The 17,079-nt window shown below is 42.4% G+C and overlaps 3 protein-coding genes across 8 annotated transcripts in view; all 3 read left to right on the forward strand.

Annotated features, from left to right (window-relative positions):
- Positions 1-5,428, forward strand: part of mylka (myosin, light chain kinase a) — a 36,210-nt gene extending 30,782 nt beyond the window's left edge. Inside the window, exons 28-33 of the mRNA XM_047342522.1 lie at positions 174-326; positions 408-531; positions 611-701; positions 784-912; positions 1,645-1,757; positions 1,943-5,428. Of these exons, the coding sequence (XP_047198478.1) occupies positions 174-326; positions 408-531; positions 611-701; positions 784-912; positions 1,645-1,757; positions 1,943-2,071 (739 nt within the window). The 3' untranslated portion in view covers positions 2,072-5,428. The remainder of the gene's footprint in view (positions 1-173; positions 327-407; positions 532-610; positions 702-783; positions 913-1,644; positions 1,758-1,942) is intronic.
- The window catches only part of LOC118120114 (abl interactor 2-like), an 882,953-nt gene that overhangs the window by 453,175 nt on the left and 412,699 nt on the right, over positions 1-17,079 (forward strand). The gene's annotated exons all lie outside the window — the stretch shown is intronic.
- ube2g2 (ubiquitin-conjugating enzyme E2G 2 (UBC7 homolog, yeast)) lies at positions 10,216-16,578 on the forward strand. The gene is made up of 6 exons (XM_035174387.1): positions 10,216-10,372; positions 12,022-12,057; positions 12,280-12,325; positions 14,110-14,228; positions 14,940-15,080; positions 15,206-16,578. The coding sequence occupies exons 1-6, from the start codon at positions 10,330-10,332 to the stop codon at positions 15,316-15,318; spliced, it is 498 nt and encodes a 165-aa protein (XP_035030278.1). The 5' UTR covers positions 10,216-10,329; the 3' UTR covers positions 15,319-16,578.

A 17,079-nucleotide genomic window follows, 5' to 3' on the forward strand; every position in this document is an offset into this window, starting at 1 on the left:
GCATCTGTTCTTTGTGTTATTTTTTTTCCTGCCCGAGAGGGGCTAAGACCTGCCCTCACCACACCTCTGATTGGCTTACTCTGAGTAGTATTAGCCAATCAGAGGCAGGGGAAGGACGGATGGTTCTTGAAATATTGAGTTGGGATCATTTTGCCCTGTGTTTGTCTTCTCAGGCTGAGCGGTCTGTCTCCCTTCATGGGCGACAACGACAACGAGACTCTGTCCAACGTCACTTCGGCCTCCTGGGACTTTGAGGACGACGCCTTTGATGAAATCTCCGACACCGCCAAAGACTTCATCACCAGTCTGCTGAAGAAAGACATGAAGTAATGGACTCATGACACCAACAGTGGAAAATAATCACAAAATAAATGAGGCCAACATGTTGAACTGTTTTTGTCCGTCAGAGCTCGGCTGACCTGCGCTCAGTGTTTCGAACACCCGTGGCTGAAGCAGGACACCAACACCATGAAGGCCAAGAAGCTGTCGAAGGAGCGGATGAAGAAGTACATCCTGAGGAGGAAGTGGCAGGTAAACACAGAACATTTGTGTTGTTACAGGAAAACACTCTGAGGTGGTGTTTGTTTTACCGTCTCTTCTTCTGTGGTAGAAAACGGGTCACGCTGTGCGAGCCATCGGTCGCCTGTCGTCCATGGCCATGATGGCTGGAGTCAGCGCCAAGAAGGGTTCACCCACTGAAGGTCTGAGCAGGCGGCTGCGTCCTCACACCTGCTGTCAGAGGATAAACTGAGAAACTAAACGTTTTGTTCCGTCTCTTTTCAGAGGACAATCAGTTCCTGGAGTGTTTGGAGTACGAGCAGAAGACCGAGTGTAAACCCACTTTCAGCTCCGTCATCAAAGACGTGGAGGTGGTGGAGGGAAGTGCCGCTCGCTTCGACTGCAAGATAGAAGGTCGCTGAATAATTATATATAAGTATATCATAACGAAAAAACTGAGCAGGTGTGAGCAGATGTTTCAGTTCAGAGAATGAATGAAGAGAGCAGCAGAAGGTTCTTGTAAATAAAGATGAACAACATCTAGATCGCACCCTGGTGGCTACCTGCAGTATAGGTTATTAACCCTCCTCCTCTATGTTAGCTGATGGGACATGAACCAAACTAAAGAATCAAAGTAGACGTTAAATAAATGTTTGTCAAAGATGTTTCTGTCTTTTCAGTTCGTTCTTATCTCACTGATGTTTGTTCAAGTGTTTCTGATCAGTTTGGTTTGAATCAGTTATTTGATGATATAAAAACAGGCTGAGACATCATGATTGACAGCTGAGACCGACTGGTTGAGAGCATGTATGGGCGTGAGCTTGATACCATGGCTCCACTCCACGATCACCACTGCTCAGACCCTGACTGTAATTGACGTCTTCGCCACATGATGGCAGCGTTGGTTTCAGAGATATTTCAACTTCATTTCTGGAGGGAAGACGTGTCGTCTTATTTTACAGTTTATTTGAACTCAATCAATCCATCAAATTTTATTTGTGTACCCCATATTCACAAATCACAATATGTCTCGTAGGGCTTAACAAGCTCAACTTAACAAAGTGATTAAAGACTTAAACAAGCCAAATCTTATTTTCACGATCGTCACTAAACGAACATCTGTCCTCATCATCTCTGTGTCTCCAGGTTTCCCTGATCCAGAGGTGGTGTGGTACAAAGACGAGCAGCCAATCAAAGAGACCCGACACTTTCAGATCGACTACGATGAAGACGGAAACTGCAGTCTGGTCATTTCAGAGGTCAGAGGTCAAATGACTCACTCACACACACACACACACTGTCCTTCACTTTCACTTCACGTCAACTTTAAAAGAACTGACACTGAGGACATTTTCCTGGACTAATACTAAAACTCTGTGGTGACTCTGACTCAGTTTGAGCTCTCATGTCAGATCCTCACTGTTCTCCTGACATTAACCTGCAGGTGTCGGGCGACGATGACGCTAAGTACATGGTGAAGGCGGTGAACAGTCTGGGGGAGGCGACCTGCACCGCTGAGCTGCTGGTGGAGGTGATGGCGGGAGAGGAGGAGGAGGAGGAAGAGGAGGAGTAAAGGAATGACCGTCTTGACTCCCACAGGAAGAGGAGGTGGAGCTCACCAGTTCGTCGGCCTGTCAGATCTGAGCAGGAAAATAATGACCCACAAATAACAGGTTGTGATTGGAAGAGCAGGAGGTGGCGGGGTTTGACTCACCAGGTTTCACTGTGGTTGTGACTGAAATCACTCACTGTTCACACCTTCATTATATAAACTATATAACTATATAATATAACTATGTCTTCTATATAGAGACGATACATGAGGTCATCGAGAAAACACAAATACTCTTTCAGACACTGTTGACGTCATTGTCTCAAGTGTATGACGTAAAACAACAACAGCGATGTCGGCTGGTGAAAAATCCCACTGTAAATTTTAAATGTTTATTTCACAATTAGTATTTATATGTGACCATCGGTTGTGAGTTCATTATACAGGGTATAAAAAACATTCGGACTGAACTACGAAATGGAGAAGTCACGATAAAGTGATAAGTGAGGGATTTCAGACTCAGCCTGTGTGTCGACACGTGACTGACAGGTGTGTTAACAGGTGTACCAACACAGACGGAGAAACACCGCCCTCTGGTGGAGAGTCCCTCTTTAATCATGAGCATGTGCGGTGTCGTAGCTAGAATTTTAAATAAGCGTCGGCGCCAAAATTTACCAACACAGAATAATTTTCAAGTCAGAATTAAGATTTTAGTCTTCTTCAGTCTCACAGGTGTGATTTAATCTGCACTGTCAAACTCCGCCCACCTGAAACCTGAACAAACTCCGCCCCCTCACATTCACCTCTGTTCATTCATCTATTTCCTCAAACAATTCTTTCTTAAAGAACTTTCTTAAAGAATATGCAACGAGTCTTAACTCACGTAAAACATTGAAAAGTTACCATGAAGAACACATGTATGTGTTTATGACGTGATCCATGTTTCTGTTGATCGACTGTTTGAAAAAACTCCACATTGATGTTTAAAATGTCTGATTACAATCTTGCAGTGTCAAAGAATTGTGGGAGTTGTAGTTGCTCTCTGCGAACAAACTCAGCTTCTTTGGTGTTAAAGATTTTTAAGAATCATGTTTCTGAGGAAATACGTTGATGAAGAGTCGTCAAACATGGACTGAAAATATTAAAGACAGCTCAGAGTACATGTAACGGTTGCCATGGTTACAGACTGTTTATAAATGAACCATGAGAAACGATGGTTCCTGTGAGTCCAGGTGAGGAAGAGGAGGGTTTGATGGAGCAATGATGAAGATGAACAGAGTCAGGTCACCGCAGAATAAAAGACTTGAGACAAAGAACAACAGAAGCTAATCATGTTAGCATTGCAGCCAACACATTGATAACATTAGAAGATGATCCACGTGTTTGTGATAAACTACGACTGGATATTAAATGTAATTAACGTAACTAAACATTGGCTAATAAGAACAGGTGAGTTGATTAAAATAGTTTGGAAGCCTCTGAATAAATACAGGAGTGGCTAACGAACATTTGCTCACTATTAGCAGATATCTTTGTCCAGAGCTAGTTGATGTTAGCCTACAAGCTAACAATGACTAGCTATCTAGCAGCAGAAGTTTGAATCAATTTAAAAGTTTTAACAATAAAAATACATTTCTACAGAATTTGTATCTCAAATCAGTTAAAAACAATGAAACGGTCACTGTGATGAGCTGCAGCGTTAAAGCTAACTTCACATAGAGCACTAAGATTTGTACAAACAACTTTCATCCATCAGAATAAACTTATTGGTTAAAAAACGAATAAACATGTGAATTAGTCATCGTTATAACGGATGTAGCCCTAAAGCTAACATCAGATAGAGAGCTAACTAACATGAGCTAACTTCACCCTGACTGATGTTAGCTTCTTTGATACAGAGGATTTTAGCTAGGTTGAGATAACAACATTTGTTAGCTAACGTTAGCACAGCAGCTAATAACAGCTGTGAGGAGCAAATTAAAACTTAGGACGACAATCGTTACAACAACAAACATCAGACAGTAGATCCAAGAAAAGCATTTAGCAATAGCGTGGTTTCTGGGTAATGAAGTCCTCTAAATGCCTGAATGTTGTTGTGACCTGACTCTGTTGATATGAGATGAAGATAAATTACAGCGAGAAGATGTTTGTGTCGATGACTCAGCTGCTGATTTTAATGTTTTCAGCTGAGAAACGTTGAATCGTCAGTTTGTCTCTTTCCTTCTGTTTGAGCACTTTTCTTTTTGTCTCTTTGTATTTTTGGCCTAAACAGTTAAACCAGAAACATGGAACAACTAAGAGCTAACAGCACGTCTGCCTTACGACATGAGCCGTTAAACACCGACACTTTAAATGACGTCTGCTCAGTTTCTTCCGGACGTTTGAATCGTTGTGGGTCAAGTCGTTTTCTTTTAAAGACACAGAGTTCACACTGAAGAGCTCTAGATTCATCACAGAAAAACATGTTCTCATTAATATTAACATCACTGAAAAATACTTCAATCATAATAAGATCTGATCGTAGTTGTGTTGCACAAAATGACGAGCTGCTCGTCCTGTGAAATTATAAGATAAAGTCTATAATTAACATGAAATCTCATCAGTATCTGTAATAATCCCGTCTTTATGTCCTAATGTGTCAGGAAACTATGAGATAAGATTCTGTGATTAAAGAATCATTCTCTGTGTCTCAATGGTATAAATCAGATTTATATGTCCTTCAGTTTCCAGAGATTTCAACACATCTGACATGACATTTTAAAGAATGTTTCTGGAACAGATTGGATTTGATCATCTCTTTGGATTATTTGTGTAAATTCAAATCTTCAGGTGCCTAACCTTGTCCCCTGCGTGTGTTGGGTAGAAACCAGACGTGATTTAAACGTGTGGCGTGTTAACGTGTCATGTCCACACTAATGTCCAAGTCGTATCTTTGAACATGTTTTTGTCACATTCCAGCTGTTTGTGCTTTAATCCATTTATTTAAAATCTTTTCAGGCTGATTCAGTTTTCACCCAAAAACCAAAGAAGCGTGTTGAAACGTCACACGTGTGTGTTAGTGTGTGTTTGTGTGTGATCATCTGTTTAACATGTGTGTTCGATGGAAGATTTTTTATTTTTAGACTTATTTAATGCACAGATTTATAATTATAATATTATCATTTGTCTTGTTGAAGATTCAGCACTTAATTTGTCACAGTTATTACCCCCCCCCCTACTAAACAACAGTGACTCACAGCGACTGATCTTGTGTTAGATGTATGTAGATTCTTTTATAGATATATATATATCAGTTTGATGAACAGCAGACGACATGTATGAGAACACTACGACTGTAGTTACTCACAGATACCAAATAAATTTTTATCACCAAACAAACTCTGTGTGTGATGTCATCAAACCTCAACAAACACATGACGACCGCAGAGACGTCTGGACACCAGCGCATGTACAGTGCATGTATACTGTATATATATATATTTGTACGGTAAACCATAAAATATATTTAAATTGAAATAAGACAATGACCAGCTGACAGATGAGGTGTGTGTGTGTGTGTGTGTGTGTGTGTGTGTTGCTGGTGTTTGTCTGGTGTTTGTCTGGTCAGTTCATTAATGAGGTCACCTGAGATCAGCTCGTTAAGCAGCCTCATTAAGACGAGCAGCTCGTTAGTCCACACAGTCTCAGGACAAACATGGTGACATCATCTCCCTGTTGTTTATCCCACCTGGTCGTCTCTGTGACCTCTGACCCCTCGTACCTGTGGTTCAGTGCAGGAGAACGAGGACACCATGGCTGAAAGGTTCTAAGCAGAACCTTCTGATAGAGGTAGGAGACAAAAAGACATAAACACAAACGTCTCGTTCAACAGACTCACAAATGAACAACACAACAAACTGCAGCTGACCCACTCTTCATGTTGACGAATGGTTGTTAACACAATGATGACGTTCATGTCATAAGAACATGGTTAGCTCATCACATGTTAGCATTAGCTTGTCACTGTGATCTCCCAACACAGCCACATGGCGTTTGGTCGTTTGGTCGGGACAGTGCTCATCAACAGAGTTAGCTTACACGCTAATTTTCATCTGCTACCTTATGAGCTCTTCAAAAATATCTCTGGTTAGTTCATGTTTATTATAGAAACCATCAAACTAACTGTTTATAATAGATTCACGTATTAAGTGAATAACTACACACGATCATCAGTCTGGTTTGTTTTCAGTCCTTATTTAAAGGTTAATTACAGATAAATGATTTGAATAGTTCACATTAATAAACCTTAACGTTACAGAGGAGGGGGTGGGGCTAAACCTGTTGTGTTGAACGTTCAGACTCAAACACGTTAATGTTTCATTCACTTTTAAAAACTCAACGGTAAATAAACATGGACGACATGACAGCTTTCTAACGTGAAGCCAAAGTGTCTCCATTGCCCCCTGGTGTCTGGCTGCAGTATAGGTCATTAACCCTCCTCCTGCGTGTTAGCAGATCGGACATGGACCAAACTAAAAAGTAGACGTTAGATAAATGTTTGTTTGTTTGTATGTTATTTACTGTAGTTGCACATTTCTCTGTCTTGTAGTTTTCTCAGTATCGTGATATTTGTACGTTTTAAAACCACAAAAAACAAAAATAAGTTTGTGTAGAGGATTATTTGAATTGAGTCTAAATTCAAACCTTCTGTTACTGTTAAAAACAAACTAAACAGTTTTTTACTCAGTTTGTGTTTGATAAAGTTTGTATGAAGATGTGTTGAAGCTGCAGGGAAGGAGGGTGTGTTTGATTTGTTCATTGTGTTTCCTCAGTTTGACTTAAAGTAAGTGAACAGATTAATAAACTGTTAAACTGATTAAATACCTGAGTTAGTACATTCATATGTTTTAAAGAGGAAAAACATCCAGACTTTTATCATGATGGGAATAATTCATTATTTATTCAAATACATATTTGAGCCGATTTGATGGATCTGTCACATACGTGTTAATGAGTGTTTTCATGTTCACATACAAACATGTTGATGAAGCTGATGATTGACACTTGGGTTAATGAGCTCCACTGAGGATGAAGAGTCTGATAAAAGCAGCAGAGACGAAGAACGTTTACACATGAAGAACACATGTCCTTCGTCCACCACGTGTTTCCCATGTTGTGTCTCATGTTTTTAACGTGTTCACTCTGATGTTTTCACTCTTTGTGTCACTTTTGTTTGTTCTGATGTTTCACTGTTGAACACTCTGACGTCACTCTGTTCTCCACTATGACGTCGAACGCCAGCTCGCTGGCCGCTGTGACGTCACTGATGCTGGACGGTGTCGCGCAGCTGTCTGAGCACCGCTGGATCTTCTTCTTCGTGTTTTTCGCGCTGTACGTGTTCGTGCTGGTCAGTGACGTGCTCGTGATCTACGTCATCTGTTCTCAGCGCAGCCTCCACAGGCCGATGTTCGTGCTCGTGGCCGCGGTTCTGTTGAACTCTCTCGCCGGCAGCGCGGCCATTTATCCGCGGCTGCTGTCGGACCTGGCGTCGGGCCTGCGGCAGGTGGAGGTGCCGGGGCCGGTGTGTATCAGTCAGGCCTACGTGGTGACGTCTCTGGGCTCGTCCAGCTTCATGCTGCTGGCCGCCATGTCTCTGGACCGCTACGTGTCCATCTGCCGCCCGCTGCGCCACGCCGCGCTCATGTCGCGTGCCGCGCTAGCGGCGCTGCTGCTGCTGTGTTTTCTGCTTCCTGCCGCTCTGGTGGGCGGCGCGGCGCTGCAGGCGGCGCGCCTGCCGCTCTGCCGCACGCGGCTCCGCAGACTTTACTGTGACGTGTACAGCTTCGTCAGTCTGAGCTGCGGCGGCGGGGCCGCGCGGCTGCTGCAAGTGTACGGCCTCCTGTGCTCCGCGGCCACCGTGCTCGTTCCCGTCATATTCGTGCTCGTCACTTACGGCCGGATCCTCTTCATCTGTCTGCGCGACTCGCGCACGATCAGCAGCAAAGCGCTCCAAACGTGCGTTCCGCACCTGCTCGTCCTCGTCAACTACTCAGTAAGCGCCGGGGTCGAGCTGCTGCAGCGCCGCCTGCACGGCGGGAGCGAGCCCGCGGCCTCCATCCTCAGCTCCGTGCTCGTGATAATTGTTCCCACCGTTTGTAACCCGCTGGTTTATGGACTGAAGGTGAAGCAGATCCTCACTCACCTGAAGAGACTGCTGAGGATCAGCTGATCCCGATCCACCAACATCTGGATCAGCTGATCCCGATCCACCAACATCTGGATCCGCTGATCCTGATCCACCAACATCTGGATCAGCTGATCCCGATCCACCAACATCTGGATCAGCTGATCCCGATCCACCAACATCTGGATCCGCTGATCCTGATCCACCAACATCTGGATCAGCTGATCCCGATCCACCAACATCTGGATCCGCTGATCCTGATCCACCAACATCTGGATCAGCTGATCCCGATCCACCAACATCTGGATCAGCTGATCCCGATCCACCCACACCCACACCAACCATCTGTGAAGAAATCAAAAGTTTCATTTAAAGATTTTAAACTTGTTTATTTTCTGTCTTTCTGCCTCAGTAAAGATCAAATGAATTATTAACATATAAATGTCACATGTCAGTATTATTTTGAAAATTTCTTTAAATCATTAAATTTGCTAAATTAATCTAAATGTTTGATATTATAAAAAGAGATCCACATTTTTTAAATACATCTAAGTTCTATTATAACAATAATATGTTGAATTATGTTATGAATGAATTTGAATCATATGTATTTGTTAATGAAGTGATGATATATAATGTAGATATTTAAAACAGAAAATAAATTGAAGCACCTGAGGTTGATGAGTTTTGTGTTTTCACTCAGGCAGAATAATGAAATGTTCTTTATCAGTTTTATATGAAAACAGCAGAGATGAGACATTGTCTCACAGACTGAACAGTGAAGAACTTCATGTTTTGAACTTTCCTTCAGTATCTCAGTGATTCACAGATCATCACTGAGTTCACTGCAAACAGCTGATCACAGTCAGGTGGAAAACTTAGGTCCAAAAATAATGTCATGATCATCCAGGGACTCAAAGAGGTTTGGAAATGTAAAAGGATTTATTTCAGTGGGCTTGAAGCATTAAAATACATAAAAATACACCAACGTCTTCATCAGGGTGAACACTGAGATGAGCAGGGTGGAAACATGCAGTACTGTACCTGGCCTCTAGGGGCATGACACAATCAACACCATGAACAAAATGTTAAGGATGGTGCAGAAAGACGAGAGATGAGGAGCAGAATCCACAGCAAGAGATACAGATATATAGTTTCTACAACGAGGAGCACATAAAAGGGTTTGAGGGGCGAGGACTCAGAAGGATCATGATGTGATCTATTATAAAAAGATGAAGTCCTCATTGAGACCAGGGTTTCTGGAGCCTTTAAGGACGTGGATCCAGACATGGAGCCTCTCTTTGTTTGAGGCTTTTGATTTTGTCCCGGCCCCTGACATCAGAGCCGATTACTTCACTACTTCTAAAAGTTTTATCGCTCCCATGTTGGACTTCATTCAGATTCACAACATGGGTGGTTTTACAATTTATGAAACTGGTGATAGGATAGAATTTATTTATTGTCTCTGAAAGTGTTTTCACCATATTGTCATAATAATTACCACAGCAGGAGCAGGAAGGAAACTCCTGACTAGTTTGTGCTTGATGGTTGGGGCCCTTGTGAAACTGACCCCTGACCCCTGAAGGTTCAGTGAACACCTAAAAACTGATTTGCATAATTAGGGCAAATCTTCATACCATTATTTTTGGATAAGTTTTCCTCTAATGTTTTGACTTGTGATTTCTTCCACGAGCACCAGCCTTTCTTTCATTTAATTATAAAATGTGAGATTGTTGTAGGTCTGGAAGATAAAATCATCCTTGATGGATAAAACTAATAATCTGGTTATTAATCAGATTATTTCTTGCTGCTGAGTGAAGGTTTTTGAAACTTTATTATTGAAACTTTATTAATTGAAACTTTATTAATTGAAACTTTATTAATTGAAACTTTATTAATTGAAAATATATTATTGAAACTTTACTATTTATTATTGTTCAATGAGGACTCGTGGAGGTGGACCTCAGTCCAGCAGGTGGCAGCACTGCGGCAGACAGCTGCTGGTACAGACCCATGAAGAAGAGCTTGTGCACATGCGCAGTTGTCAGAGCGGAAGAGACGCAGAGGAGCTCGGAGTGTTTTTATTTCTGTTTCTTTGAGTCTCCGGTGAAACTCGATGGCCGGAACCGCGCTGAAGAGACTCATGGCGGAGTATAAACGTGAGTGAGCCGAACCTCCGTGTCCCGACACCGGGGGCCAAACTTAGCGTCAGCTAACAGGCTAACTGCTAAGCTAACAGGCTAACTGCTAAGCTAACTGCACCAAACTCCACTTAAAACACAATTTAACGTGTTATTCCGCGACTCGAGCCTGATGTTTGATTATTATCGATATGAAGTTAAAGTGACTCAGATCCTGTTCATGCTACATTCACATTCTTACTGAAACATGAAGTTAAGATGATTTACACTCGTGTCGTAAACAAGACGAAGTGCTTTACGGCTCTGTGGGGAAACACGTAGGTTCTAGTTTGTTCAGGTTAGTGAGGAATCAATATTTAACCAAGTTTAACTGCAGTGTAGATTTAACTAAGTTAAGTGCAAACATGTAGACTAGACTAACCAACTAATCATCTCCTTTCCTAACCACTTTATCATCTCCTTTCCTAACAACTAATCATCTTCTTTCCTAACCACTTAATCATCTCCTTTCCTAACAACTAATCATCTCCTTTCCTAACCACTTAATCATCTCCTTTCCTAACCACTTAATCATCTCCTTTCCTAACCAACTAATCATCTCCTTTCCAAACACTAATCATCTCCTTTCCTAACCACTTAATCATCTCCTTTCCTAACAACTAATCATCTCCTTTCCTAACCAACTAATCATCTCCTTTCCTAACCACTTAATCATCTCCTTTCCTAACAACTAATCATCTTCTTTCCTAACCACTTAATCATCTCCTTTCCTAACAACTAATCATCTCCTTTCCTAACCACTTTATCATCTCCTTTCCTAACCACTTTATCATCTCCTTTCCTAACCAGCTAATCATCTCCTTTCCTAACCACTTAATCATCTCCTTTCCTAACCACTTAATCATCTCCTTTCCTAACCAACTAATCATCTCCTTTCCTAACCACTTAATCATCTCCTTTCCTAACCACTTAATCATCTCCTTTCCTAACCAACTAATCATCTCCTTTCCTAACCACTTAATCATCTCCTTTCCTAACCAACTAATCATCTCCTTTCCTAACCAACTAATCATCTCCTTTCCAAACACTAATCATCTCTTTTCCTAACCACTTAATCATCTCCTTTCCTAACAACTAATCATCTCCTTTCCTAACCAACTAATCATCTCCTTTCCTAACCACTAATCATCTCTTTTCCTAACCACTTAATCATCTCCTTTCCTAACCAACTAATCATCTCCTTTCCTAACCAACTAATCATCTCCTAACCACTCACACACACTCACACACACTAGTCCTAACACTGTAATTCTGAAAAAAATTAAAACCATAATTTAGTACTTAACATCTCCATCTCTTATTGATCTGTGTACATTGAATAGAATTTCCTGTTAATTTAGCAGAATCGCAAAGGCCTTTTGGTCAGGTGGTATATTTCACCATTTTCTCCTCTCCTTTCATAAAGGATGGATCTATGTTTCCTCTGCTGAAGGAGATAAGTTAGGAAGCACCACCCCGGTCTAGCTTTGGGGTTAGGGTTACCCTCAGGCTCATGTAGACCTGGTGTTAGTGGGTTTTAAACAGAGTTCAGGTTTTAATCGTAACGTACAGAGGGTCAAAGGTCAGGCCTGACGGTTCAGTCTAACCTGTGTGTGTTTGTGTTTCAGAGCTGACTCTGAATCCACCTGAGGGGATCGTTGCAGGTGAGAAGTTCTAACATGAAATCTGATCTGAGGTCACATTTACACCAGGACGAGTCTCATGCTCCGTCCACACTGTTGCTATGGTAACACCTGGTGACCACACAACTCTTTCTGGTTCAGTCTACTAATATTAATAAACATCAGATTGAGGGTGAAAGTAAAACATGTCATGTCATCGTGAACAGGAAGTAGAATCAGTGAATGATGATCTTCTTCCTGCAGGTCCAGCCAATGAGGAGAACTTCTTTGAGTGGGAGGCCCTCATCATGTGAGTACACACTCACACACACTCACAAACTCACAGACACACTAACACACTCTCACACACTCTCACACAGAGTCTCTCACACACACTCACACAGTTTAGTGAACGGTCACCTATTTGAGATCAGCCTGGTGATGCTCAGGTGTCCACACACTTGTCCACACTTCAGTAGTGACCAGCAGGTGTCAGTGTTCACCAACCACAGGTTCATTGATCAACCTGATTATTAATTCATATATTGACGTTAGGGCGGAAACAATTCTCACAATCAACGGTTCAGACTTTTTATATTATTTTATTTTATTTTGGGGGGGGCGGGGGTGTCTGTGTGTCAACGTCCAGATTTCAATCCGTATATTTACAAATTCCGTTTCCATCTCCCCCACAAACCCAACACAGTTCAGTTCAATCCAGTTCAAACTATGAAATACAGCAGATCTTCATAAACCAACCTCTCAGGAAAGTAAAGAGAAGAATCACTTCTATAACAACAGTGTTCTTATACAATATGTTCAGTGCGTCACGGTACTGTTGATGGCAGCTCCAGGGAATCTCCACAGGGATAAATAATCCAAGGTAAAAGAGACTCATGGCTGTGAGGCTCCAAGTGTGTCCCTGAGGTCCAAGTTTGATTATCAGGCTGTTTGCACCAGAGGAAGAAGAAGTTCTACATCCAAAATATTTGTCCTAAAAATAAAAAAACTGAATCCAGTTCAGTCCAGGTTAAGATAAATATGAATAAAACAGTAGAATCTTTGAAGTGTGTAGTTTGTAGTAATGGTTGTGTGTGTGTGTAGTTGTTGCTGACAGCAGTGTTTCTCAGTCTTTGTGTGTGTGTGTTATATCTTCTTGCAGAAGGTGATGTCAGTGAATCATCATCATTATGTGTAACTGAACCTGCTCTTGTTGTTGTTAACGTGCCAACAGCTTCAGTCTGCCCTTCAATTTAACCAGCGGCTCATTCACACACACACACACACACACACACACACACACACACACACACACACGCACACACACGCACACACACGCACACACACGCACACACACGCTGTGACATCAGCGTCATGATATGAGCTCTGCAGTGATACAGGATGTTTTTCTAGAAATAACCTGCAGATAAACGTCTACATATCTTAATGCTGCACGTTTCAGTGGTTTCACACCTGCAACTACCAAGACTCTCAAAGTCCTGAAAGGGAACCTATAAAATGTCTAGAACCACCTCACCATAACCTTCAGAGACCCACAGAACCTCCCACAGGACGTCTAGAATGACCACAGCCACCACTAGAACGCTTCCCGTGAAGAACTTCCTGAAGGACAGCTTGTCGTCCTTTACTTGAACTTCATAAAACCCTGCAAGAACTACGTAAAGGAACATGAAGGCTAGAGTTAGAAGAACCAGAACCTTTTCGATGAACACTTAAACCACCCTAATGACAGCACCTACAAGGAACTGTATAACTCAAAGCACTACCAGAATTTCTCATCATCAGATCATCTTAAAGGCTCCTAGAACCACATCAGTTAGCACTAGTACCTTAAAGGACCCAGAAAGACCATTAAACATTTTCAAAGAACTGCTTCATAGAAGAGCTGGAACATCGGAACCTGCTCAAGAACCACTCGAACAATCTAACAGGACAACTTGAACCATTAGTAACAGTGACCGTCACATGTTCTCGTTCTCACAGCATGAGTTGATCTGTAGAACTTGACGTTCTGAGCTTGGTACCGTGTTGTCGTGTTCTCTAACAGAACCTCGCTCTGTGTCTCTGTTTCAGGGGTCCTCAGGACACGTGTTTTGAAGGTGGCGTGTTTCCTGCCTTGCTCAGTTTTCCCTCTGATTATCCTCTCAGTCCTCCAAAGATGAGGTTCACCTGCGACATGTTTCACCCCAACAGTAAGTTCACACGCTGCCACCAGGTGGCAGCCTGCCCTTTATTGTCATCATTGATTGTTCTGATTGTTTCTTTGATCAGTTGTTAAATCGTCTGAGTGACGTTCACAGCGGTTCTGTGCGTGAACAGGAATGTTCACACTGATCTGAACAAACGATGAAATGTTTTTATGTGTCATGTGACCATGTAGACCAGAGTCATGTGACGTCTATTCACTGTAGCAACAGAAACCTGCTGAGACGCTGTTCGTCTCAACCATCGTCCCACCTGTCGCAACACGCCGCCAGCATGTCGTTAGCGTGCTGTCATTAGCACTGTGATTATTGTACAGCAGTCTGAGGCATGATGTCACAAAGTGTCTGAACACGCTCCGAGCTGATTAGAGGACTGGAGGCTCGCTGCTGACCTGTCATCATCTTCATCAGCAGCAGCAGCGTGGACCTGAACTGAACTTCCTGTTCTAACTGTATCATTTGATCCTGAAGCATGAAGAAGAAAAACAAACAGGTGAAGCTCCATGTCCCATCTGCTAACATGGAGGCTGTAGCCAGCCACCAGGAGGCGATCCAGGGGACACGGGAGCTTTTATTATTTAACAGTGAATTAACACTTAACGACAGTGGAGAGAGAAAAATCTAATCTTTCAAGTTTGTTTTTTCAAAATAAAAGCCTCAGCTTTCAGATATGAGTAATTTTGAGTCTGTTTCTTTCAGTCTATCCCGACGGTCGGGTGTGTATCTCCATCCTTCACGCTCCAGGAGACGATCCAATGGGATATGAGAGCAGTGCAGAGAGGTGGAGTCCAGTCCAGAGCGTGGAGAAGATCCTGCTGTCAGTGGTCAGTATGTTGGCAGGTACGTCACGAGATCCATCGCACCTCATCATGTTTGTAAAAGAAAAACAAAGCATTTAAAAGTGTTTTCACAATACAACCGATGATGCTAAAACTCCTCCTCTTCCTCCTCCTCCTCCTCTTCAGAACCGAACGATGAGAGTGGAGCGAATGTTGACGCCTCTAAAATGTGGCGCGAGGACAGAGAGCAGTTTTACAAACTCGCCCAGAAAATCGTACGCAAGTCACTGGGCCTTTAGAGATGATGTCATCACCCTGCAACAATGATGACATCACCCTGAGATGATGATGTCATCAAACTGAGCCGAGCACTCTGTTTGTTTTAGTACTTTTCCCCCCCCCCCGCTTCTGGTAACCAACCCTCCTCATCACCATGGAAACCTACACACATCCAGAGTGCTGCTGATTAAAGGATCGATAAACGATGGATGGACGAGTGGAGCCAATCACCGCGTTTCCATCTAAATGTTACAAATATGCAAAACTACCAAACACGCGTCATGTGACCATCCCCATGATGATGTCACCACCACCTGTATGGAACATTTCACACCTGGACGACATGGACGACCTGAGCATCAGTGTTGCTTCATTTTAAATTAATCAGCAATCATCTATAATTAATATCTGAACTGATGTCATGTGACCTCTGGCTCCTCCTCACCTGCTTGTGTAGATGAAGCAAAGTGTCGTAAATCACCTCGAGATGAATCTAGAGAAACAGAATCAGTTGGAATCCAGCGATTGTGACCGAGACGTTCTGAGCTCTGTGGCGCCCTCTACAGGAATCCTCCAGCAACACGTGTGCTACAGAGACGAGTATGTCATCGGTCTGAAAGATATCGCTGCTCTGTTCCTTGTTCGTCATATTTTCTGTAACTAAGCAACCATCTGCAGAGGAGACAATCTACTTCCTGTTAAACACATGACCATTCACGTACACCGGTCGTGTGGTGTAGTGTGGGCGGGGCCTGAGTGATGACATCTTTAGCTGACCAAGTGGGAGCGTGTGGACGGAGGGTTTCAGAACATCTGGATCAGACTTTCAATAATCTACCATTTACGTTCAATAAATCATCTAATTTATTAAGTCAAATGCTGGTAAAGGGAAAAAAAGATCTTCCCTCAAAATAAGAGATTAAAGTTTGAGTGAATCCGTAACAGAAAGTGTCAGTTAGGATAGAAGCGTCCTTTAACAGAGGATCTGAATACGAGTCACCTTCAGGTGAATGTTTTATCATGATGAGTTTCCTGCTGCTGTCGGTGTGAAACCATCCAAGTGACTCTACGCACTTTATCTCTTCCCATTGACCTGAGAGTTCCCTGAGGACAAGTCTGCTTTTACATTTCTTTCTTCTTCTTTTAAAATGCGTCTTATTGTTCTTTGTCTGGTTTTTGTTAAAGGCGACGACAGACAGGACGAGGGACAGGGAAGTTTTGTTTGTTTTAAATTGTTGATTTAAAAAGTTCAATCGAATAAACGAGGGAAGAGAAACTGACGAGTGTGAGCTGGTTATTTCTTTAAGTTTCACCGGAAAATGTACGGCATGACAGAACCTGACTGAAGCCAAACTATCTAGATCGCCCCCCTGGTGGCTGGCTGCAGTATAGAAATAGAGATAAGATATGTCTTTATACACCATAATTATACATTGATAGTCTTCATACATTCACTGATCAACTTTATTTACAGATAAGAAAGCTATATGTATGTGATGTGTTGCTATAGTAACTGTCTCGTTCAGAAACATTAAAAAGTTTCTTATTTCCCTGAAGAAAAGTCCAAATGTTAAGTTGTTAGTTCTCCACGTCAGGAGGATCATGGGAATTGTAGTATCTGCAGACGTGTGGGTGAGCTGAGAAGAATCAGTGAGTTCATGTCTGAACCTGAACAAAGACGAGAGACAGACGAACATTAGCTGCTAACGCTGTTATTAGCTGCTCTCTGTGGTTAAATGACATTAGCTGCTGTATTACACAGGAGGGCGTAGTCCCACTCT

Source organism: Hippoglossus stenolepis, chromosome 13 (genome assembly GCF_022539355.2).
Source record: "Hippoglossus stenolepis isolate QCI-W04-F060 chromosome 13, HSTE1.2, whole genome shotgun sequence".
NCBI lineage: Eukaryota > Metazoa > Chordata > Actinopteri > Pleuronectiformes > Pleuronectidae > Hippoglossus > Hippoglossus stenolepis.